General features: G+C 35.9%; 1 protein-coding gene across 3 annotated transcripts in view; it reads left to right on the top strand.

Moving 5' to 3' along the window:
- Nucleotides 1–22558, top strand: part of PAPOLG (poly(A) polymerase gamma) — a 34224-nt gene extending 11666 nt beyond the window's left edge. Inside the window, exons 5-22 of one of the 3 annotated variants that reach the window (XM_066378207.1) lie at nucleotides 315–424; nucleotides 955–1008; nucleotides 4197–4308; nucleotides 7090–7179; nucleotides 9209–9347; nucleotides 10679–10751; nucleotides 11520–11640; nucleotides 12011–12095; nucleotides 12478–12531; nucleotides 14333–14452; nucleotides 14863–14972; nucleotides 16581–16702; nucleotides 16896–17071; nucleotides 17859–17947; nucleotides 18029–18249; nucleotides 18694–18759; nucleotides 18938–18994; nucleotides 21150–22558. In XM_066378207.1, coding sequence (XP_066234304.1) covers nucleotides 315–424; nucleotides 955–1008; nucleotides 4197–4308; nucleotides 7090–7179; nucleotides 9209–9347; nucleotides 10679–10751; nucleotides 11520–11640; nucleotides 12011–12095; nucleotides 12478–12531; nucleotides 14333–14452; nucleotides 14863–14972; nucleotides 16581–16702; nucleotides 16896–17071; nucleotides 17859–17947; nucleotides 18029–18249; nucleotides 18694–18759; nucleotides 18938–18994; nucleotides 21150–21248 — 1898 coding nt within the window. In that variant the 3' untranslated portion in view covers nucleotides 21249–22558. Of the gene's footprint in view, nucleotides 1–314; nucleotides 425–954; nucleotides 1009–4196; nucleotides 4309–7089; nucleotides 7180–9208; nucleotides 9348–10678; nucleotides 10752–11519; nucleotides 11641–12010; nucleotides 12096–12477; nucleotides 12532–14332; nucleotides 14453–14862; nucleotides 14973–16580; nucleotides 16703–16895; nucleotides 17072–17858; nucleotides 17948–18028; nucleotides 18250–18693; nucleotides 18760–18937; nucleotides 19014–21149 lie in introns of those variants that run through there. The other 2 variants (XM_066378208.1, XM_066378209.1) reach the window with 2 other exon arrangements.
- Nucleotides 22559–25335: the final 2777 nt, after the last annotated feature.

Genomic DNA, 25335 nt, shown 5'->3' with positions numbered 1-25335 from the left:
GGTTCAAAACCCTGGGCTTGCCTGGTCAAGGCACATATGGGAGTTGATGCTTCCAGCTCCTCCCCCTTCTCTCTCTGTCTCTCTCTCCTCTCTGTCTCTCTCTCTCCCTCTCTCTCTCCTCTCTAAAAATGAATAAATAAAAAATAAAAAAAATTAAAAATACAGAAGAAAAATATTCCCATTATCTTACTGTTCAGAGCTAATTACTAACATTTTCCTATAGTCATTACATACTTTGTTACATAGATATGTTTGTGTGTACTTAACAAAAGTATACACAGTGTACTCTTCTTGATAAATACTTTGATCTGCAGGAGCTGACATTGATGCGCTTTGTGTAGCTCCAAGACATGTGGAGAGAGCTGATTTTTTTCAGTCTTTTTTTGAAAAATTGAAACATCAAGATGGCATTAGAAATTTAAGAGTAAGTATCCTCTGGTTGACTATTTGAACTTCTTAACAAATAGTTGTAAAGGCTAGAGCTTATGATTGTTGAATTATTTAAGAAGTTGCTATATCTAATTAAAATAATGAATAATAATTAAGAACATGGGCTTTATAGTTTACAGATCTGGATTTGAATCTAGAAATCTACCACACATTAGCTCTTAGATTTTGGTTAAGTTACCTATTCTCTCTGAGCCTTAGTTTTCTAGCTTGTAAAATGGAGGCAGAGTAATAAATAACATTTTTATAAGGTTTTTCTGAGGATTGATGAAATAATTTACATAAATATAAAGTTCAATTAGTAGTAACTCTTTATCATAGACACTTTTTGTATCTTAAATAACACAGTCACAAAGTAGAAGTGCTTACCTACAATGTGATACCAAGAACATTTTCACTTTTTCTGTTAAAATATAAATTGGGTGGGAGCAAAGATATTCACATTATTAGCAGTTAGGAAGGATGTAGAAAGGATTATACCTTATATATAATTGTTTTCGTTTGTAGGCTGTAGAGGATGCCTTTGTACCTGTTATAAAATTTGAATTTGATGGAATTGAAGTAAGTGTTATATTTTTCTGACTTTCAGTTAAACTATTTAACACATAGGATTTTTTTTTTAGTTGTTTTTTTTTAACAGAATTAAGAACATATTTTAACCCTTTGAGTAGTGAGTTTTTTTTCATGCTCGCTGACCCCCCCCCCCCAATGCGATTTTTTTCAAAAAATGAAATTAGCCCTGGCTGGTTGGCTCAGTGGTAGAGTGTCAGCTTGGCGTGCAGAAGTCCCGGGTTCGATTCCCGGCCAGGGCACACAGGAGAAGCGCCCATCTGCTTCTCCACCCCTCCCCCTCTCCTTCCTCTCTGTCTCTCCCCCTCCCACAGCCAAGGCTCCATTGGAGCAAAGATGGCCCGGGGGGCGCTGGGGATGGCTCCTTGGCCTCTGCCCCAGGCGCTAGAGTGGCTCTGGTCGCAACAGAGCGACGCCCCGGAGGGGCAGAGCATCGCCCCCTGGTGGGCGTGCTGGGTAGATCCCAGTCGGGCGTATGCGGGAGTCTGTCTGACTGTCTCTCCCCATTTCCAGCTTCAGAAAAATGCAAAAAAAAAAAAAAATGAAATTAGTTCCAGTTACAGTTTTATTAACTTAAAATCGTTTGTTTGATAACCCATTTATAAAATAAGAACATACATTTGCCTTTTTTTAATGTTGCCTTACACAGTTTTAAAATAAATCGATTGTTCTCTGAATAGTCAGGAGGCACAAGGACGTACATGAACGTTCGTACTACTCAAAGGGTTAAAGAACCAAATAGTCTTTTGTCCCTCTACTTCTTTCATATCTGTTGACTTCTCAACATGGCACATGAACTAATTTTTATTCCTACCCTATTCTTTTAATTTCCATAATTGCCTGACATTATTATATTATTATCATTTTGGTGGAAGCAGTATTTATTATTTACTTTATTATGATCTTATAAATAATGTTCAGAACTGAGCACAAAGTATCTAGATTACCATTCTTTGCTGTGTAACATTTTGTTTTCTTGGGAGTTGCTTTGCAATTTGTTTGCTTGAGCCACAAATTGAGATTACTTCAAACCCACCCTGCTCTATTTGTCTAAATCTCTTTTAAATAGAGATTTATGTTCCTCAGGTATTCTGTCATAATCCTGAAAAAATACCTGAGTTTCTTATCTATTTCAGTCCTCATTGATTACCCTCCATGGCTGGCATACAGCTGTCATCCTGACATCTTTTTTTTTTTTTTTTTTTTTGCTATTATTCTGGGATTTCCTTTTGCCTCTTCATAGAGTTTTCTTTCTTGACTTTCATATTAGTGGCATTCATCCACTAGTTTTCTGAGAAAGATCACATTTTTAAACTATTACATGTTTAAAAATGTCTTTATTCTCTTCTCAGAGAAGAAGAGTAGGTAGTTTGGTTAAGTTTAGTGTTCTAGATGGAAATAATGGTTCTCAATTTTGAAGGCCTTGCTTGCCTCATTGTCTTTTAGCTTCCATGCTGTGTTGAGAAGTGTAATGCCATTTGATTCCTTTTCTTCTGTATGTGATCTGGTTTGTCTCTTTGGACACTTATATGATTTTTTCCCCCTAGTCTTCACAGTTGTGAAATTCATGATAATATGCATTAGTCTATATCTTTTCATCAGATATGCTAGGTATTCAGTAATCCTCTTTAAATTTAGAAACTTCTGTCCTTCAGTTCTTAGAAGTTGTATAGGATTTCACTGAATTTCCTGCCCTTGTTTCCTCTTTTCCTTTCTGGAGTTCCTGATATTCATATGTTGAATCTCCAGGACTGCCCTCCACCCTTTTAATCTTTTCCCTTCCACTACTGGCTACATCTTTATATTTTCATTCTGCTTTTTGTGGTTTTCTCATCTTTCAAATTTTCTGTTGTTTTCCATTTCTTCTCTCATATTTTTAATTTCTAAGAATACCTTTTTATTCTCTAAATAGTCATTTTTATTTATGTGTGTATTTATTTAGAGCCTCCTGCCCTTATTTCCTGGTTACATTTTTTATCTTTGCCTTCTCAGATCTGCTGAGTCTGTTCCACTTCCCCATCTACTTTCCAGCTTTCATAATTTTTGCTGTTGTCTTTTATTTTTCTTCTTCCCAATGACTTATATCTTTCAAAACAAAATAAGGCTAAACGAAAACAAAAAATTTTACTGGTAATTTTAGAGGGGTCAAGAAGGGAGTAAATGTAAATGTGTATTGGATCTGCCATCTTTGTTTAGAAATTCATAAAGTTTTTTTGTTTTTAGAGAGAGACAGAGGGACAGACAGGGAGAGAGATGAGAAGTGTCAACTCATAGTTGTGTCACTTTAGTTCATTGATTTCTTTCTCATATGTGCCTGGGTGGGGCGCTCCAGGTGAGCCACTGACCCCTTGTTCAAGCCAGTGACCTTGGGCTTCAAGCCAGCGACTATGGGGTCATGCCTATGATCCCACGCTCAAGCTGGCGACCCTGCACTCAAGTTGGTTGAGCCAGCACTCAAGCTGGCAACCTCAGGATTTTGAACCTGGGTTTTCAGCATTTCCAAGTCGGACGCTTCATCCACTGTGCTACCACCTGGTCAGGCTTACTCATAAGGTATTAATTTTTTACTGCTTGGCACATATGTAAAAATTAAAATGCTTTCCCTTAATTTTTTTTTAAACATATTTTCTGTTAAGAACTTTATTTTTATTTTTATTTTTTTACAGAGACAGAGAGAGAGAATCAGAGAGAGGGACAGACAGGAATGAAGAGAGATGAGAAGCATCAATCATTAGTTTCTCGTTGCGACACCTTAGTTGTTCATTGATTGCTTTCTCATATGTGCCTTGACCATGGGGCTTCAGCAGACCGAGTAACCCCTTGCTCAAGCCAGCGACCTTGGGTCCAAGCTGGTGAGCTTTGCTCAAACTAGTTGAGCCCGCGCTCAACCTGGTGACCTTGGGGTCTTGAACCTGGGTCCTCCGCATCCCAGTCCGACACTCTATCCATGCGCCACCGCCTGGTCAGGCACTTTCCCTTAATTTGAAGGTTTTATTGCCCTTACAAAACTTTTCAGTGATTATACTGTAAGAGATTGCTTACATAGGCCTTTTGAAGTTTTGGTAGAACTTCCAAAACTAATAATTACAACCTTTTTACTTTTTTGAGGTGGGTAGAGGGGAAGAATGAATGAGAAGGAGGAAAATAATATTTTTCTCTTTTTTTGCATCTTTCCAAAGATTGATCTAGTCTTTGCAAGACTGGCAATACAAACCATATCAGATAATTTAGATCTAAGAGATGACTCTCGACTGAGAAGCCTTGATATAAGGTGTATTCGCAGCCTAAATGGTAAGCTTCTTAAAAGAAATCTCAACCGCCCTCTCTGAAAAAAAAAAAAAAAAAACAAATGGAGATCTTTTTGCAGAACTGATAATGGGCTTTTTAAGGGATTGGACTAACTAACTCAGTTTAAAACCAACGATGTAATTTTTTTTATACAGGTAATCTAACTACATTTAAGCATCTTTGAAAGAAGTTTGTTTCAGTGTATGTTTGTAGTAATGGTTCTAAAATGTATTGGTCTTAAGACTCCTTTACACTCTAAAAATGTATTGAGGACCCCAAAGATCTTCTGTTTATGTGCATTATACTTAATATTGACCATCAAATCTCATCAATATTTTCCATATCAGAAATAAAAACAGAAAACTTTAAAGTTTTTATTGGTTCATTTTAAAATAACAATAGTAAACCCATTATAAGTGAATACAAATACATTTTTGCATTAGCAATGGCTTTTATTAATGTTTACAAATCTTTTTAATATTTTATAGAAGACAGCTAGGTTTTCTTATTATTTTTTAGCGAGAGAGACAGACAGGGACAGACAGGAAGGGAAAGAGATGAGAAGCATCAATTCTTCGTTGCTGCATCTTAGTTGTTCATTGATTGCTTTCTCATATGTTCCTTGACGACTAGAGCAGAGCGAGTGACCCCTTGCTGAAGCCAGCGACCCCACACTCAAGCTGGTGAGCTGGCGCCCAAATCAGCTACTTCGGGACTTCAAACTTGGGTCCTCAGCATCCCAGGCCAATGCTCTGTTCACTGTGCCTCCACTGTTTTGATTGAAGTGTAGGAAGAGAATCCAACCTCTTAAAGACATGTTATTGGAATAGGGAGAAGTCTTTTAATAGCCACTTCAGATAATTGTGTATATTCTATGATATTAACCCAAACTTGACCAGTGATAACTTTTTTCCCTTTCCCACAGCTTTATTGAGGTCTGATCACGTACCATAGGATTCATCCTAAGAGATTACAATTTAGTAATCTTTAGTATATTCAGAGTTGTACAAAGCAGTTCAATTCTGTAACATTTTTATCAACTCCAAAAGAACCGTCAATTTATTTGCAGTCATTCCCCTTTCCAAACCCCAGTCCCAAGCAACCACTAATATACTTTCTATAGATTTGCCTTTTCTGGACATTTCGTATAAATGAGATTATACAATATGTGGTCTTTTGTGTCTGGCTTTTTTCTCTTAGCATAATGTTTGTAAAGTTTATCTTCATTTGTAGCATATAGCAATAGGTTATTCCTTTTTATTGCTGAGTAAAAGTAATCTTTTTTTAAAGGTTAGTTAAAATATTGAATCTAAAACCATATAACTTAGCTTTTTGTACTCTGTTTCATTAAAAAATCCATTGGTCTGTCTTGTTCTTTGACTGGATCTTTACCCATGCATGATTTTGTACTGTCATTCCTTGATCATTTAGAAAATACTGGTTCACAGAGTTATTTGGCTCATCTCAATGTTAATTTACATTTCATTATAAAATATCAAAGAAAATCACATTCATTAATATTATCATCAAGCTCCTCAGAAAAGTCTTTATTGCAGAGCTGTCAAATCTCACAGTAGCACGTGCTAGTTGTCCAAAATTTTAATTTCTACTTAGGAGCTCAAATTTTAATATTGGCAATAAATTTTGTCATTTGTTTTCGTAGATGGCAGGCTCACTTTGTTCTGTTTACAGGAAATAATCTGCTAAATACCCAAGTATTACTAACCATAGTTTGTCAATCATTATTTCAAGTAAAATGGATTCCTTGAAAAAACAGGTTGTTCAGCTTACCTCAGACATGTTCCACACAGGTTCCTTTTCTACTAACTATCATATATTATACAAATGCCTGGCAGTAAATATATATTGTGTGCTTACTACAGTGTTGCCACAGCTTTGATTCACTGCTAAGGTATCAGCAGTTTTACCACTCTTGCACCATCAGTGCAAATGTTAACACAGTAAAACAGGCAAATAAGCCTTAGTGTAATAATAAAAATAGACTTGACCTAACAGATTCCCAGGGATCCGCAGACTATACTTTGAGAACCACTGGTTTACAGTATCTTTTGTTTAACTGAATTGTGTTTTGTTGTACTTGCAGAGCACAATAGTAAATCACAATGTGGATAAGGTTTGCATTAAAGTAATAACAGTTTTATAACTTGGGGGCATTTGATTAGCAGTAAAGTCAAATGTGGAAGAAAGCTAAAAAGATAGTCCGACCCATCTTTTATTTTAGTAGTGGGTTGATTTACCTGTGTGCTTTTGAATTATTCAAAAGCAAAGTGATTTTTCATACATAAGTGCTAAATTTCAAAGACAGAGAAAATAAACCCTCACATTTTATTTTATTTTATTTAGAGACAGAGAGAGGGATAGATAGGGACAGACAGACAAACGCAGAGAGGTGAGAAGCAACAATCATCAGTTTTTCATTGTGACACCTTAGTTGTTCATTGATTGCTCTCTCATATGTGCCTTGACCGCGGGCCTTCAGCAGACTGAGTAACCCCTTGCTCAAGCCAGCGCGACCTTGGGCTCGAGCTGGTGAGCTTTGCTCAAACCAGATGAGCTGGGCTCAAGCTGGTGACCTCAGGGTCTCGAACCTGGGTTTTCCGCATCCCAGTTCGATGCTCTATCCTCTGCGCCACTGCCTGGTCAGGCCCCTCACATTTTATTATCTGATATTTTTTTAGCATTTGAGGGTCTGGAAGTTAGAAGGGCATTTGAATTTACTAGGTTTTGTTGCATAATGAAAAATGAATGCTTTATCTTTTTCAGGATGTCGAGTTACTGATGAAATTTTGCATTTAGTGCCAAATAAAGAAACTTTTAGACTCACCCTAAGAGCAGTCAAATTATGGGCAAAACGTAAGTATCCCAACTCTTATATTTTATGTTTGCATTATAAAATTATAATTTTCAGTTGCTAATGGTAGAAGCATACATGAAAATTTCTGAGCCTATGATATTGGAAGATTGAGGTCCAGTAAGTTTGAAGAAGCTGTTTCTTTTTCAGGTGCAGTGGTTATGGTGCTATAATGTGTGACTACCTCCTTCTGCCTTGGGTGAAAACTGAAAAGCCCTGACTTTCCATCTAAAGTTTTAGCCACGCAGGCAGAATGAGTTAGGACTTGGAATGAAACCCTCACTGGTCTTTAAGCTCTCTATGGGCAGGACCATCTTCCTTAACTTTGTCTCCCTGTCTCCAACCAAGTGCATAGTAGGTATTCAGTAAATGTCTTAAATGAGGAGCCTATAATGATAGTTTTAACTTGTTTTTATATTATAACACTTCTAACAAAACCTGGAACTGTACTAGTTTATAAGTGTAGGATATGGTTGATCAAAGGACCAATCCTGAGCTGGCACCGCACATTTTGTATTATTTGTGACTACATTTAAGTAGTGCTATACTTCTGGCAGCGAGTTTTACATAGTCTAAAACATTGTTCTCCAAACTTTCTGTGGTGATGGAAATATTTCCTCTCTATGCTATTCAGTACAGTAACCATGTGGCTACCAAGCCTTTGAAACGTGCAAGTAAGAAACTGAATTTTAAAGTTAAACAGTATCTAAAAGAAGTGAAGAGATATGTTCACACAAAAACTTATGCAGAAATGCTCATAGCATTATTCATAATAGTCAAAAAGTATGAACAACCATATGTTCATAAACTGATAAACAGAAAGTGGTATAGCCATAACGTGGAGTATTATTTGGCAATTTAAAAAATGAAATATTGATATATGTTACAACATATATTAACATTGCAACCATTATGTTGAGTCAAAAAGGACCACATATTGTACAATTCCATTTATCTGATATGTCCAGAATAGGCAAATCTATAGAGACAAAAAGTAGATTATAGGTTGCCTAGATCTGGGAGGATTGACTGGGACATTAGAAGGGTGTGACTGTTAAAGGTTTCTTTTGGGGGTGATAAAAAATGTTGCAGAATTGATTATAGTGATGGTTATACAACTCTGAAGAATATGTTAAAAGCCATTAAATTTTATACTTTTAAATGGATGATTTTTAGCCATATTGTAACTTGTGGCCACCATCATTTTAGATAGTGCACATTTAAAAAGACTTAAGCAAGTAGAATTTGTCCTTTGGCTTAGTTATCTTGTATAGTCAGGATAAAGTAATTGGCAGTGAAAGGATATTGCAATTTGTCTTTCCTTACAGATTAAATTAAATACCATGTTTTATTAATTCTTGATATATATTTTTCACATTTAACATATCTGAAATTGATATTTTGTATTTTTTATCTTGCTTAATGAGATATAAAATCATGCTACATTATATAAATTAAGGGGTCTTAGGTTTGATGAAATATGGTAATGCTTTTTTATAGATTGTTATAAGAAACAATCGTGAGAAATGAGTAATATCAGTGGTGTGCTATACTAGTGGAAAAGTATCCAAATTACACAAAATACTGAAATTAGCCCCCAAGTTTACACTTGATTTTAAAATGTCCATCAATATGATTACTAATGAAATGTTTATTCTTCTCTATTTGTAGACCCACCAGATATTTTGCCTCCTTCTTTTTATTTCTTTCTCAACTGTAAATATTGAAATGTGGGAGATTCCAGTGTTATATCAGTGGACCCCAGTGGGCAGTCAGAACTGAGGCAGAGAACAGGGGGTGACAGTATTGGAGAGCAAAATAGCGGGAGTGGGGGTAAGGTGAGCAGCTTATGGTTTACTAATAAGACCATGGGCCTCGCATGAAGGTCTGCTTGTTGATTTTAGTGCTTCTATAGGGGAAGAGAGTTCTAAGTAACAAACAGTCTTAGGAAGGAAGGAATTCTGTTCTTTATGGTTGAATGACATGTATAGTAGGTCCTAAGAATAATTAACAAATATATTAATTTTATAGGACGTGGTATTTATTCCAACATGCTTGGATTCCTTGGTGGTGTCTCTTGGGCAATGCTGGTTGCAAGAACTTGCCAATTATATCCAAATGCAGCAGCTTCTACTTTAGTTCATAAGTTCTTTTTAGTTTTTTCCAAGTGGTAAGTATTCATATGCATACTTTTCACTATTTACTAACCTCTCTCTATATATAAATTTGTTTGGAAATTTAAGAGCTATGCACAGACATCTGCTGTCTTACATTTTGTATGTGTGTGTGTGACAGAAAAAGGGACAGATAGGGACAGACAGACAGGAAGGGGGAGAGATGAGACACATCAATTCTTTGTTGCGGCTCCTTAGTCTCCTTAGTTGTTCAATGATTGCTTTCTCTCATATGTGCCTTGATTTGAGGGCTACAGCAGACCGAGTGACCCCTTGCTCGAGCCAGCAACCTTGGGTCCAAGCTGGTAAGCCTTGCTCAAACAAGATGAGCTCGCACTCAAGCCAGCAACCTTGGGGTCTTGAACCTGGGTCCTTCTGCATCCCAGCACGGCATTATATCCATTGCACCACCACCTAGTCAGGCTTACATTTCTTTTTTAAGCTAAAAGTTTAAAAACATCAAATTTGAGACAATGGTGGGACACCACATGATGCTTTCCAGGGGGTTGTGAACATGCACCTTTAGCTTGAGGGTGGTCACAATACTAGCCAATACTAGCTTTGTGGAGGTTGTTTAAAATTTCATATGTAAAATAGAGATGATGATCAGAGCTACTGCATAGATTTGTTAGGAGTATTTTTAGTAAATATTAGCTGTTGCTGTTATTATCAGAGCTAAATCCATGAAAGTAAATGAGAAGAAAGGGGAAAATTCAGATTTAAATTAGATACAGGCAATGAGGAGAGCAGTATTTGTCCTTTTTAGACAACACTGCTTTAAAATAAGCAGCTTTTTCCTTTGTGTACTTTCTTACCTTTCCCATATTTTATTTTATTATTATTTTTTAATTATTTATTTATTTATTTTTTACAGAGACAGAGAGTGAGTCAGAGAGAAGGATAGACAGGGACAGACAGACAGGGATGGAGAGAGATGAGAAGCATCAATCATTAGTTCTTCATTGCGCGTTGCAACACCTTAGTTGTTCATTGATTGCTTTCTCATATGTGCCTTGACCGCGGGCCTTCAGCAGACCGAGTAACCCCTTGCTTGAGCCAGCAACCTTGGATCCAAGCTGGTGAGCTTTGCTCAAACCAGATGAGTCTGCACTCAAGCTGGTGACCTCGGGGTCTCGAACCTGGGTCCTTCCACATCCCAGTCCGACGCTCTATCCACTGCACCACCTCCTGGTCGGGCTCCCATATTTTAATACCAAATATCCAAAACATTTGCTGTATAAAAGTTGGAACAAAATCTAATCATTTTAACATTTCATCTAGTTGCTGAATGAGGTCCTATGTGAGTTAATTTTCTTATTCATGTTAGGGAATGGCCAAATCCTGTGCTGCTGAAGCAACCAGAAGAAAGCAGTTTGAATTTGCCTGTTTGGGATCCTCGGGTATGTGACTAATTATAGAATTTTATTAAATCTTTTATGAAAAGAATGATTCTTTGAATTGTAATCTAATGATAATTCCTCTATGCCTGCTTATCTTCCTTCTGTATAACTATAGTTCTTTTCCTTCCTCTGCTGTGTTTTTTGGAGCAGATAATGTGTCTCTCCAATGATAATCCAAATGTTATATCATTAAAAATCATCCATATGATACTAGGTAAGTGGGTGTATCAACCAAAATATCATAATCTGTTGTTTAAAATTGTCTTATAATAGTTTCTAATAATAAGGAACTGAAGTATATAAAGATTTGCTTTATAGTCAATTTAAAGCAGATCCATGGTTCCAAGATAGCGTAACTCTCACTCACCTTGCATTTTAATTTGCCTTTTAGAATGGGTACTCATTTCTCTCAGTATCCTAGGGAAAATCACCCACTGAGTAGGTGCCAAAAGAGGATTGAGAACCATGGGACCAGATAGTGTATTTTGCAGCTATGATACTGTATTTCTTCGTTCTAATATACCATTGTTTATGTGATGCACCATTAATTTAACAGCTTTTCAGGAGAAAAATAAACTTCTACAGTTTCCTTTGACAGTCACATCTGACTTCAGAAATAAATGTAGTGAAGGAGGGAAACTGTACTCCTTAGAATCGAGGAACTATAGTATTAAATTTATATTTCATATTCTTCAGACTTTTGGGGAAATGCAGTGAGGACAACTGAAATAGGAGAATAGATCAATTATTCTGCTTCTAATTTCACAGGTAAATCCATCAGATAGGTACCATCTCATGCCCATAATCACCCCTGCCTACCCACAACAGAATTCTACGTATAATGTGTCCACATCAACTCGAACAGTAATGGTAGAAGAATTTAAACAAGGTAAACCTGTTGGCTATATTGCCCTTTACATATTTCCACAAGTTTTTGGTTGACAACAATTTTATTCTGCAGTTGTGCCTGCTGTTTCTTAAAATTCTTTCAAATATATATTTATTCTTTCAGTTAACTGATTTTCCAAAATATATGATAATAGTAAGGCCAAATGGAGCCAGCCCAATCTGGTTGAAATTGATTTTTGTGGTCTGAGAAAGAACATAATAAATTTAACTTTTTTTTTTTTTAACTCAGGAATTTGGTGGGATTAGAGGTTTGGGAGTAGGGCAAAACAGTAACACAGGAGCTGTTAATATGATGGTCAGTGTTCAAAATCAATCAGTTTTTCAGTCTCTTTTTTTCTCTTTAAACTTAGGTCTCGCAGTCACAGGTGAAATTCTTCAAGGGAAATCAGACTGGTCCAAACTACTTGAGCCACCAAATTTTTTTCAAAAGTATAGGTATATGAAATTTTCCATTTTGTATGTTTGTGTAAAAAAGAATGTTAAACTTAAGAGTTAATGTATGATAGGTGACAATTGTCACATATTTCAGATAAGGTAGAGAATAAGTTAACAGATATCCTAAGTGATGAGAGTTTCTATATTGTAGTAGTATATAACCCAGTGTTATTAGGGTTTTGGGTTTTGTTTTTAGTGTTTTAATTGCAGGGTCTGGAATTAATTTTGTAAAAATCAGAGCATGTTTTGATTTTCATAAGCTGTATGCCTGCCTTAGCTCTTTTGTTCATTGAGAAAGAGAAGGAAAAAGTAATGATGGAAAAGCAGACACTAACAATATTTATGGCTTTTTTCCCTGATTATTGCTGAAAATTCTTCATAGGCATTATATAGTACTGACTGCCAGTGCATCAACAGAAGAAAACCATCTAGAGTGGTAAGACTCATATGTCATGTTCTCTGCCTACTATAGGGTGATAACATATTTATCGTATGCTTCACTATTTATAAAATACTACCTCTATTTTCTGAATTATTAAATCTTACTGATGATTGTTAGATATGACCATAGAGCATCATGTTTAAGAAATTTCATCAAATTAATGTTTCAGAATCAGAAGTGACACCAGATAATGATATATGTACAGATCTTTGTCTTTTGTTGCTTCTCAAAGTCAGTTAAAGCAAAATTGTAAGGCAGCTTAAATGATTCTGATAGCTTCTTACTGAGTTTTCTGTCAAAGCCATCATGTTTTCCCCATCAAAACTAGAAGTAAGGGCCTGACCTGTGGTGGCGCAGTGGGATAAAGCGTCAACCTGAAAGTGCTGAGGTCGCCGGTTCGAAACCCTGGGCTTGCCTGGTCAAGGCACATATGGGAGTTGATGTTTCCAGCTCCTCCCCCCTTCTCTCTCTCTGTCTCTCCTCTTTCTCTCTCTCTCTGTCTCTCCCTCTTGTCTCTAAAATGAATAAAAGAATAATAATAAAAAAAAAACTAGAAGTAAGAGACATTTTATATACATACATTATTTTAATTTAGGAGATGGTGGCATGAAAAGTTACAAAATTTTAAACTTCCGTCAACAGAGAGGAGGTATTGTGGTCAAGGAGCAGTGTATGCCTTGTAGTGTATCTAAATACATCTCCTCTGCCTTTACTCTAGTGTTCGGACACCCACAGCTCCATCAGGCAGAAGCTGTTAGGCCATCAGAAAGGATGGTGCTTTCCTCAGGTCTTACAACTGTAAAAGGAGAACAGAACAGTACTCTCTTATTTTTGCTTCAAGAGTTTAATGCTTACAGTATTTCACTGATGATTAAAGAGATCCTGAAAAGAACCTTTCACTAAAACAGAGGCTCAGGGATCAGGAAATTACGGTCTGGGCCAAATCCAATCTGCTACCCGTTTTTATAAATACAGTTTTATTGGAACATAGCCAAACCCACTGATTATGTATTATTGTCCGTGGCTACTTTCCTGCAGAGTTGAACAGTTGCAACAGAAGCAGAATGGTCCACCAAGCCTAAAACATTTATTATCTGGCCTTTTACAGAGAAAGTTTGCCAGTCTCTCATTTAGATTACCCTGAGAAATAATTCAATGTTTTGTGTATTTGCTGTTGAAGCACACACAGTTATAGTGTGTAAGCTTTGCCAGTGTTTAATGTAAAAATGTTCTTGTAGTTATTCTTTCTAATTTATAAAATCATTAAGTTAATAGAATAGCTGACAGTCACATTTCTTAAATGAAGAAAAGTGGCAGAAATCTGATGAGACTTGATATTTTAGTGGTATCTAATTTAATTTCAGTAAATTTTTAAATGCAATATTTAGTATCAATTTTGTGAACATCAGAGCTTGTGTATTTTATAAATTAAATGCCACTTACTAGCTTTTTGGGTAACATTGGTTACACATATCTTAGCCTTAGAGTTTAGACATAAAATTTGAAAGTGGAAAAAGATTTAGAAACAGATTAATCATGCTCAAATCATGACTATTTTATGGTCTTTACAGACAGTTATTTTAGATCAGGAATGCATTAAATAGATCAGTTTTTCTTTTAAAAGAAGGGGGAAAATTCATTAAGTAACTTTTTTTGAAAATTCATTATTTTAAAGAGTCACTAATGTTGAACTGAACTTTTTAAATGAATATGTATAACTGATATGCTGCTTGGTTTACTTGGATATAGTTTCCAAATTTAATATGGAAAAATCTTCTCTATTGTTTTATTTTAGGGTTGGATTAGTAGAATCTAAAATCCGTGTACTTGTTGGAAACTTGGAACGGAATGAATTTATCACTCTTGCACATGTAAATCCCCAGTCATTCCCAGGAAATAAGGAACATTATAAAGAGTAAGTTAATTATTTTTTAATATTATATTTCTTAAATAATGTTAATGGATGCATTAAAATTAGTTATGAGACTGTTTAACAAGCATTGATGGAGGATGATAAGTTATGTTTATAAGGAGTCATGCATTAAAGTACATGTTATGTTGGTAGCCCACAGACCCTAGCAAAAACTCCATCACAATATTTGGAGCATCTTTTAGTATATATTCAGTAAGTCATTTTCAAAGGCCTTTAATCCTTTTTATGACATTATAGTATAACTTACTAATATTCTTGGTGTCGGTTTTAAGAATTTGACCAAACCATTAAAATTTATATTTATGCTTTCATAACAACCAAGTTTTAATTACCAAATAGCATCTGTAAAATTGTAAAAAAATTAATGGAAATTCTTAAATTTTATTTTATAGCAATAATTACATATCTATGTGGTTCCTCGGAATAATTTTTCGGAGAGTAGAAAATGCAGAAAGTGTTAACATAGATTTGACATATGATATACAATCATTTACTGATACAGGTAAGTCTTTGTCATCATAGAGCTATGGTTCTCAACTTTTGCAGTATTGTCTGCCTATGATCTGGCTGGCTATATTTTTAAAGTTCTACCATTGATTAAGTGAACATGGCACATCCATATTGTGAAAAATCTTTGCTGCTATTAAAGGCATGATGAAACAGTTTCCTACATATATTAATTAGAAAAATTGCAGAACAGTGTGTATAATATGCTACTATTTATATAAGTAAAGAACATGTGTATGCATGCTAATGAATAGAATGTTTCTGGAAGGATATATAGTTTTGTTTTTTTAAAAAAGCTGACAGAACAGGTTGCTTCTAGGTCAAGGAACCAGGTGTGTTCAGGGGTCAGGGGTGAGGACATTTTACTGAGTACTTGAACTATTTGAGTTCTCTACCATGTGAATATATTACCTGTTTTAAAACAGAAGACTAAAGAAACTGTATAGGTGATTTTTAATGTGCACAAACCAGGGTTTGTAATCAGTCATAAAATGACTTGATTTTTACATTGTTCTTTTTTACATGAAATAAATATCAGTCAATATGGGCTTGCTAAAGGTTTCAGAATCAGTGGAAAGGGTATCTTTCACATTTAGCTCCATAATAACACATCTCTGAAATATCTCAATATTATCTTATAAATTTGGAGCTGTCTTAATCTGGATTTGACTCAGAATCTGAGATTTTTAAATTCTTTTGAACTTGCCCTCATGTTTATCATGAAAGTACAGATTCCTGTGCTACTGAATCACACTCTGGGAGTAGAGCCAGAGAATCTGCAAATTGAACAAGCATTCCTGGTAATTCTTTTATCAGCAATCTGGAATGAAAACATATATGTTTTTCATTCTAATTTGGGCTCAGTTTTCAAAACAGTAGGTATGGAAACTAGTATATATAATACTTATAAAATGTTTTACAGGAAGAGCTGAGACTCTAAGAGATTAAATAATTTACATTACTACATTTCATAGTAGTTACTGTACAAAAGAAGCTTTCCATCCCATTTTAAGTAGACATACAATCTAATTGGTTACTCACAATTAACATACACTATATAATTTATGTGGTAGTTAATAAAACTGTTTATAAGATATGAAAAGCACTAGGCTGGGATTCTAGAGCTGTGTGTAGTCTGATCCTGGCAAAAACATTCAAAGCTTTTGAGCTTCATTTTCCTACCTGTACAATAGAATGTACTTCTAGATGGTTTCTGACATTTGACATTCTATGATTGAGGTAGTAAAAGAAACTTTATGAAGGGGGAGGGCTTGAATTGCATCTTGGATATTTGGTATAAGGATTAGCCTAGACTTGGGCAAATATGAGATTTCCTTTTAGAGAAATAGCAGAAAACAAGATTTGGATAAACCTTTTTTACATACATTTATATTAATGAGATTTGATTATGGGAAGTCTTAGAAATAGGACATGAGAAAACTAGTCAGTTGTTGAATAGGTCTGGTGAAAATGTTTTAAAATATTTGTTCTTTAAGAGGGGGTGTGTGTTTGTGTAGTGATGGGGAGTATGCATTTCAGAAAAAGAAAACAGAGCCCTTGGTTCAGAAAGAAGTTTTCATTTAACATACTGACATTGTTACAGTGTACAGACAGGCAAATAATATAAACATGCTAAAGGAGGGAATGAAAATTGAAGCAACTCATGTTAAAAAGAAACAACTTCATCACTATCTTCCAGCAGAGATTCTGCAAAAGAAGAAAAAGGTGAGTTTGTAATCTTAATCTCCAATATGGTTCCTAAACCTACTGAGAAGAAAGAGGGGCAGTACAGACAATTCAGTCTAAGATCTCACCTTCATTAATCACAAAAGATAACTTGTTTTATAGGTACTTCACTGTTGAAAAGTCATTATTCCCATTTGCTTTTTGAAATCCTAAAAGCTTTTCTTCTTTTCAGCAAAGTCTTTCTGATGTCAATCGAAGTTCAAGTGGACCTCAATCCAAAAGATCATCTCTGGATAGCAGTTGTTTGGATAGCTCCAGAGACACTGATAATGGAACACCTTTTAATTCCCCAATGTCTATAAACAAACCTTCCAAACCTGATATTTCTTCTTCAGGAGAAAAAGAAAGGTCTGTATTTCAAAATTGTCCTTTCAGTCTTCAGTTTGAGGATATTGTAAACTTTTCTATACCTTTGCTAAATACCTTTTTTAATTGTTAAATTATATTATTTTACCAGTTACTAGTCAGTTTGTTTAGAAATACTGGGCCCTGGCCAGTTGGCTCAGTGGTAGAGTGTTAGCCTGGCATGCGAATGTCCCAGGTTCGATTCCCAGTCGGGGCACACAGGAAAAGCACCCATCTGCTTCTCCACCCCCTCCCTCTCACTTCTCTCTCTCTCTCTCTCTCTCTCTCTCTCTCTCTTTCTTTTTCCTTCCTTCCTTCTCCTCCTGTAGCCATGGCTCAATTGGAACAAGTTGGCCCCAGGCACTGAGATGGCTCCATGGCCTCCACCTCAGGTGCTGAGAAGTGCTCGGTTGCTGAGCAACAGAGCAATGCCCCAGCTGGGCAGAGCATTTCCCCCAGTGGGCTTGCTGAGTGGATCCCAGTTGGGGTGCATGCAGGAGTCTCTCTGCCTCCCCTCCTCTCACTGAATTTTTTTTAAAAAATTTTTAAATACTGGACAGTTTTTGGACACTATAGGTTTATGAATATGTGGGACTAGATTAGTACACAGAAATGTACATTTTTAAATTTTTTTCTCTTAATTCTCACTGGATCCTCTGCCATTTTTCTCCCCCTTTCTAGTTCTTTAATGAAATATTAAAGTAGATGTACTTGAAAGAAGTGATCCTAGATATTAAAACCATTTTAAATAAGCAAAATTTTATTCACTTAATGATAACACTTTTAACAGGAATAACATTGAGCCTGCTGCTGTAATTGCAGAAAAGCCACCAAGTGTTCCACCAGCTCAGGGACTATCTATTCCAGTCATTGGTGCAAGTAGGTATCTATACTTTTGTTAGTAATGATTCTACCACATTTATATTTAATTACTAAAATCATCTCCTTTTTCCTTTTCAGAAGTTGACTCTGTAGTAAAAGCTGTATCACCCCCCGCTGTGTGCACCATTCCTACTGTAGTAGGACGAAACGTGATTCCTAGGATCACAACACCGCACAGCCCTGTCCAGGGACAACTACATCTAAACGGAATGTCAAATTTAACTAAGAATGTGGTACCCAAAAGATCCCATTCCCCATCTATAGATGGGTCTTCAAAGAGGTTGAAAGATATAGAAAAGGTAAAGTTACAACTTTAGGGGTGATTCAGTAGTTGATTTTTTAAAAGTTACTTTAAAATGGTACTGAAGAAACTCACAATTTTCCATAGCTATCTCAATGTTCTATTAATATTTTACTGTTTAAAAAGAATATCCTAACCCTAAAAGAATAATTCTAGTTGTTCATCCTAAATTGAAATTACTAATGTGTCTGAGAACTTGAATGATTAATAAAAGTTTCTCCTTGACTTACACAGAAGTCATTATTGGTAATTAAACAATGTGATCTCCTCTGCCTCCAGTAGAGGGTGGTAAAACTATTCTGTTATAAATGGAATTGCTTTAACCAAAAGATCACACAAATTCAAATTCTCTTCTGTAGTTTTGATGATAGTTTCTCAGTTTATATAGACTTCATGTTTTTTGTAGGTAATAATGACAATAATTTTAATGTTTATATTTTAGTTTATTCGACTTGAATCAAAGTTTAAGGAATCACGTGCTGCAGAAAACAGAAAAAGAAAACCAGTGGTAAATATATTAATAGTGTGCTTCAAAATACTTAACTTTCAGTGAGTCGTGTGTCTGGAAAAGTACTATATTTGAAATTGGGTCAGATCTGTCTTGTCAAGATGATATATTTTATTTCATGTAGAAATAAGCATTTGCATATAGGAGAGTTTACACTTGTATGTAATTCTGTTTTTAGGATGCCATTGGGGGAGAATGTATGCCTATTCCAACTATTGATACTTCACGCAAAAAGGTAACAGTCTTATTCAAAGGTAATATACATAGGTTAAAAATGCATAGTTAATGTATAAGAACAAAAGGCTTATTAAGAGCCTAGCACTGGGTAAAGGAAGAGAGTAATAAGATTTTGTCCCTATCCTCAAAGACCAGCAGTATAGTTGAGAGCAAACAAAGTATATGATCCTAAATATATGTACTGTACTGCAAAAGTCTAGGAAAGACGGAATCATTTAAGACTTCATGATTTATTGAGATGTTTAACCTTTGTTCTATATTTATTTTTAAAGAAGCAGTTTAGTGCCCAGCAGAGTAATTTCTTACCAGTGCTTGATAGTATATATCTTTTGTTGTGCACCACTGCTTACTATCAAAATTTAGGTTTAATAGTTAGGAACTATATTTATTAATATTTTGAAGGAGGCTGACCAGTGGTAGTGCAGCGATTAGAGCGTCATCCTGGGACTCGGAAGTCCTAGGTTCAAAAGCCCAAGGTCGCCTGTTTGAGCGCAGGCTCATCCAGCTTGAGCACAGGCTCACCAGCTTGATTGTGAGGTCATCGATATAGATGCTGGCTTGAGCCCAAAGGTCTCTGGCTTGAGCAAGGGATCACTGGTTCGTCTTGAGCCCCCCCCCCCCCCCCCCCCCCCGTCAAGGCACATGAGAAAGCAATTAGTGAACAACTAAAGTGATGCAACTATGAATTAATGAGAAGCATCAGCTTTCACTCCCTTCCCCCTTTTTCCCCTCTCTCTTGCTAAACAATAAATATTTTGAAGGAACCAAGTGTCCTTATTCCCTACTAAGCACCTTAAAACATGAGCCAAAGAGCCCCTAAATCTCAGTTTAAAATTTTACTTTTCAAAGAATGACCATTGAAACTAATATAGCATTATTAAGCATAGTAAACTAACTGGTAAATAGGTCCGCCAAACTCAGCCTTGTGTAAATCAGAGAAGCCCCTTCTCTGAGAGTTTATAATGAACAAAGAACAAAATGGCTTATTTTCACACACACTCCCCCCATTAAAGAATAAAATGCTTCTCATCACAATCAACTATCACCGTGGCAGGTTCCCCAGCATGTATTGGACATTCTAAAGCAAAATAGAAAGTGTCCTCATTTTCTATTAGTTGTAGAATTTGTAAAGGTTCTTTTAACTTAAGAGTGGGTTATAAAAAGTATGGGTGTATAATTAAAATATGGGTGTAATAATGGAAAAAAGCTTTGAAATGGACATTAAAGTATGAAAGCATGAAATGACTTGTCTGGGTCGTACTTTAAAATATTTCATGTATAAAGGTAGGGACATAAAACAAACAAATGTAGCAAAATGTTAATAATATCTGAGCCTTGGTTGTAGCATCTAAGTCTTCATTGTCCTATTTTCTACTTTTATATACAATATGTTAGAAGTTTTTCACATTATTTTGAATGGATGTGGATATCATAGATATTTGTTTAGCCTAGGAAATGTGAGAAAATTAACTCTTGCAGTCACATTTTCACAAGAAGCTAACATTCTGTTTCCATCACACACCATCTGTATTTTAGGTATCTTTGTCTCCCAATTTCTTAGACTTTGCTTTTATTATATAATAATCTTTAGTATTCTCAAAAGCCCTCATATAGGTGTCCCGGAATTTAACTATCATTGAAGTTACCTTGCCTGGCTACTAAGTCAGTTTTTCTGAAAACTTAGGTATCTCAGTGTTCTTCATGACTGTATTACAGAAACTAATTGAGGAATGTAACCGCACATCAAATTTTTCTTTGTAGCACACATTCATTTTACACCTCACACCCCAAAAGTTTCCTGTTTAGTGACCAAGCTCTTCCTATTTCTCTTTACTGTTGACTCTGACTTTGAAGAGGACTGTGTTCTGTATGTATTTCTCAGTCTAGAATTAGTGATTGATTTAACAAAGTCCTCTTTCCTATACATCACACTTGTACTTTCACCCTTTGCTATCCCTCTGCTTTTCACCTCTGACTGTAAGGAACAGAGAAGCCCCCAGGGTAAGAAATGCCTATGAACATTGGGAGAAAAATTCAACACATATTTGATTGTTTAGGAGCTTAAGGGATTTGGGGGAAAAAACTCAATTTTATGACTGATTTATTAGTTGGGCCTTAGCTTTTCCTTCTTTGTTTCTGTTTCTTTCTAATAGAGACTGCCGAGTAAAGAACTACCAGATTCATCATCTCCGATTCCAGCAAATAATATTCGTGTCATCAAAAATTCCATCCGACTGACCCTTAATCGGTAAAAGCAGTGCCTCCTTATTTAGGTGAATATGCAATCATTAGTAACACAGATGCAGCCACTTTTTTAAAAGTAGAAGTGGCTGTCATATATAAAATAAGGTGAAAGTTACAGTCCCCACCTAACAACCTTGAAGTGGTTTTTGAACTCTCACACTTTGACCTACAGATGCTATAGCATTCTCTCATTGATTGCTACGCACACTTCTCTGAGGATCACCTGCTGTCAGATTGTCATCTGCAATATGATGGCTTTGTGTTGGAGGTTTTACTGCCTTAACTTCTGATGCTTGTCTATTATGGGAACCAGTTCTTAGCTCTTTGGACACGGATAAAACAAGTCCCAAATGCCCCCCCTTTTTTCCTTTTTTTGTTTTTTGTTGTAATCATTGTATAGAATTGAAAAAGTTGAAAACAAAACAAAAAAAATTGTCTTGTAATTTTCCAAATGTTAACACTTTTCCTTTAGCATTGAAACCACTTTGTAAAACCTGAGATAATTGAAAGTGAGGTATCTATTCTGCTTTCCTCATTTGTATAGATGTACTTATTGTCTCTTCTGTTGATTTAAATTATTTTTTTCTAGATTTGGCACATGGAATATTTAAATTTTTATTTTTTTGTGTGCCTTTCTGTCCAAATGTTGCATAGTTACCAGGGAGAATTAATCTAGTGATTACATAAGAGTTGGGCACCATAAGTTCTCTATATTTTGCCTCCCGTGGAGGTCTTCAAAATGCATCTTTATTAAGAATCAAAATAGAACCCAGATACTAAAAGTCAGTGTATGAATGGTGAAATTGTTACATAGCCTGTGTCATACCATTTTTGTTAGCTGGCTGGTATTTTTTACTGAGAAGCAACTCGTTCCAGCCATCAACAATAAGATACCTTTAAGTATGGCAAAGTTGTATTTTTGAGGTGTAAAATTAAATTGGCATGATAATTCCTGACCATTACCCCACAAGTTCAAACATTTTCTTCGTGGACTAGGCATGCAGAAATAAGCAGTGGATTTTAGTGAAACCTAAAGGCATTTTTGACTGACATTGTTACCAACCATTAATTGGCTCAGGATCTTTGTAATTTTTATTTAACTAGGTGAGTTGTCTTTTTTTACACTGCTTTTTTTCAATGCATTTCGTAATATTTTTTAAGTTTCATGAATGCATGCTCAGTTTATTAAAATCCATAACCATGTAATTCTTGTAATATGTTGATTCAGTGTTTTGTAAATGAAGTTGTATGTATTTTCAGAGTATTTTTGTATGTACTGTAAGATACCATCTTTTCAAAGAGAAAACTTTAAAACCTGTACTGTCTCTCTTTAGTCTAATTTTTTAAATATGGATTATGCTTCAATTATTCTTAAAATGAAAACATACAAATTACAGCCAAGAATGCTGACATATATTACCTTCTTTGCCTTTCACTCTGCATTTAGTAGGTCCAGTAGGAAAAACACAAAATGGTACATTTGAATAGTGCTGGGAAAATACTTGGTTGTGTATTTTATAGGACTTAAGGGACACCTTTTAGCCAGCAGTGTAATAGTAGTCCATTTTCTCTTCTGAACCCTTTGCCATTGGTTGAAATACTTGAATTCTTACTGTCAGAGAGCAGTATCCTTCTCCTACCACCCCTGTTTTATGACTGCTGGCTCTCTGAAATGAACACGGCTTAACTTGCACAAAGGAAAATTTATAACTAAAGAGCAAGGAAAAAATAATGGTGGTTCTATTATTGTTTTTTGTTTGTTTTTTGTTTTTTTCTGGAAGTGAGAAGTGGTGGGGAGGCAGACAGACTCCCGCATGAGCCCAACAAGGATCCACCTGGCATGCCCACCAGGGGGCGATGCTCTGCCCATCTGGAGTGTTGCTTCGCTGCAACCAGAGCCTAGATTCTAGCTCCTGAGGCAGAGGTCATGGAGCCATCCTCAGAGCCTGGGCCAACTTTGCTTCAATGGAGCCTTGGCTGTGGGAAGGGAAGAGAGAGAGAGAGAAAAAAGGAGATGGGGAAGGGTGGGGAAGCAGATGGGTGCTTCTCCTATGTTCCCTGGCTGGGAATCGAACCCAGGACTTCCACATGCTAGGCCAGCGCTCTACTGCTGAGCCAACTGGCCAGGGCTTATTATTCAAAATATTATTATTTTGTTATATAACAAAAAAGAATGAAATCTCACAACCAAGTTATAGCTTCCTTGGCAAAGCTGTTCTCTTAGCTGAACCTTTTCCTTTATTGAAGTATTTTGAGATTTGTTTTACAGATATTTTATTTGAGCAAAAGGAATGATTATAAAAGGATTAAGTACTCACTTGACTTCAAACTTTGAAAAATCCTTTAGTAAGGGATTTAATTGAATTTTATATGATGTTATTTTTTGTATTTATTATCTACCTACAATCCCCTTCTATTATCAGTCTTCAGAGTTTTCAAGAATCCCCTATATATCCATGTTTACCTGTGTTATATAAACAGATTTTTTGGATTGACTGGTAGAGTTTTCCTTTCATGAAAAAGCAGTAGACCTAACCCTTGTACTATAGTATAGTCATTTCTCTTGTTTTAAGGGTCCATTTAACATGGGGTTAAGACAGGTTGGATCTCTCAAAGATAGCATTCTTCAGCCTATTTGTTAACTGGGGAGTTGATGAGATGCTTTTAAGATGATGTGTTTGGTCAGACATGAAGTACTTTTTTATCCTGAATGTTCAATACGTTGTGTTACCATTGTAGGAGACCTCCATTATACTGATTCCAAGTAAGTAAAGGGAAAGTATGATTTGGGGGTGGGGGTTAATGTTAAAATCAAGTAGATAATTTGATTTCAAGTGTGAAACTGTACCTAGAAATACACTTTTTAAAATCAGTCTGTTCATTATGTAGACACATGTGCATTTTAACAAGGGTATTAACTTTTTTTTTTTAAGCAAGAATATGAGGCAAGGGACAGGGACAGACAGGAAGGGAGAGAGATGAAAAGCATCAGTTCTTCGTTGCAGCTCCTAAGCTATTCATTGATTCCTGTCTCATACATGCCTTGACCAAGGAGCTCCAGCCAAGCCAGTGACCCCTTGCTCAAGCCAGCAACCTTGGGCTCAAGCCAGTGATCATGGAGTCATCTCTATGAGCCTGCACTCAAGCCAGCGACCTCAGGGTTCCCAACCTGGATCCTCAGCATCCCATGTCAATGCTCTATCCACTGCACCACTGCCTGGTCAGGCAAGGGTATTAAATTTTAATCTGTTCATATTTCAGTGATTGGCCCTGAAAAATAATACACATCAAAGGAAAACAGTTATCTGCTAGATTAACCATAGGGATAATTTAAGAAACGAGTTCATGGTTTAAAACCATATAAAATTGGGGAAGGAGAATGAATATTAAAAGATTGTGTAGGTGCTTACAATAAAAATTAAGTTTGTCTTAAGGCAGCAGTTCAGTAATAATATTTAAATGCTTACTACAGAAGCACTGAAGTGAAGATGGGCATTGTTGAGATGGGCTAATCCTACTTTCCACTGTCCCACAGCTTTGAAATCAGAATTCCTAATTTGGTGTCATGGACCCTAGGGTGTCAAGAATCCTAGGGTATTCTTAGCAAATATTCATAAGAAGTTTTGTTTATATGCATTTTTCTGGGGGGAAATTTATAGCTTTTATCACCTTCTCAAAGTGGTTCATGACCCTAAAAGGAGTGGACCCAAAAACTGGCAGTTAGAAACTTAGTTGTCCAGAATTGAATAATCCCGGACACTTAGGAAATTTTTTCCGTAAGATTTTTCTGTGGTATAGATCTGAAAATGTACTGGGGCTCTTAACTAGTAAAGTGGGCGGATGGAGGATGCCAGAACACCAAATTTCCAAGTTTCTTTACATATTTCAGATGAAACTTCTTCAATATTTAGAAAGTTCCCTCCTATTGGATTTTTGAATGTCCTTATGTTAATATGGATTCATCAAAGCATCAAACTTAGGTTCAACAAATTTCAACCTAAGATTGTTTAGAGCAGTGTTTCCCAACGTGGGGCCCACGCCCCACAGGGGGGCAATTCGATAGTTAAGGGGGACAATTTGAAAATGGACTCGACA

This window comes from Saccopteryx leptura, chromosome 3 (genome assembly GCF_036850995.1).
Source record: "Saccopteryx leptura isolate mSacLep1 chromosome 3, mSacLep1_pri_phased_curated, whole genome shotgun sequence".
In the NCBI taxonomy this organism is placed as follows: Eukaryota; Metazoa; Chordata; class Mammalia; order Chiroptera; family Emballonuridae; genus Saccopteryx; species Saccopteryx leptura.
The sequence above is the reverse complement of the archived record's forward strand: the minus strand, read 5'-3'. Positions and strand labels throughout refer to the sequence as shown.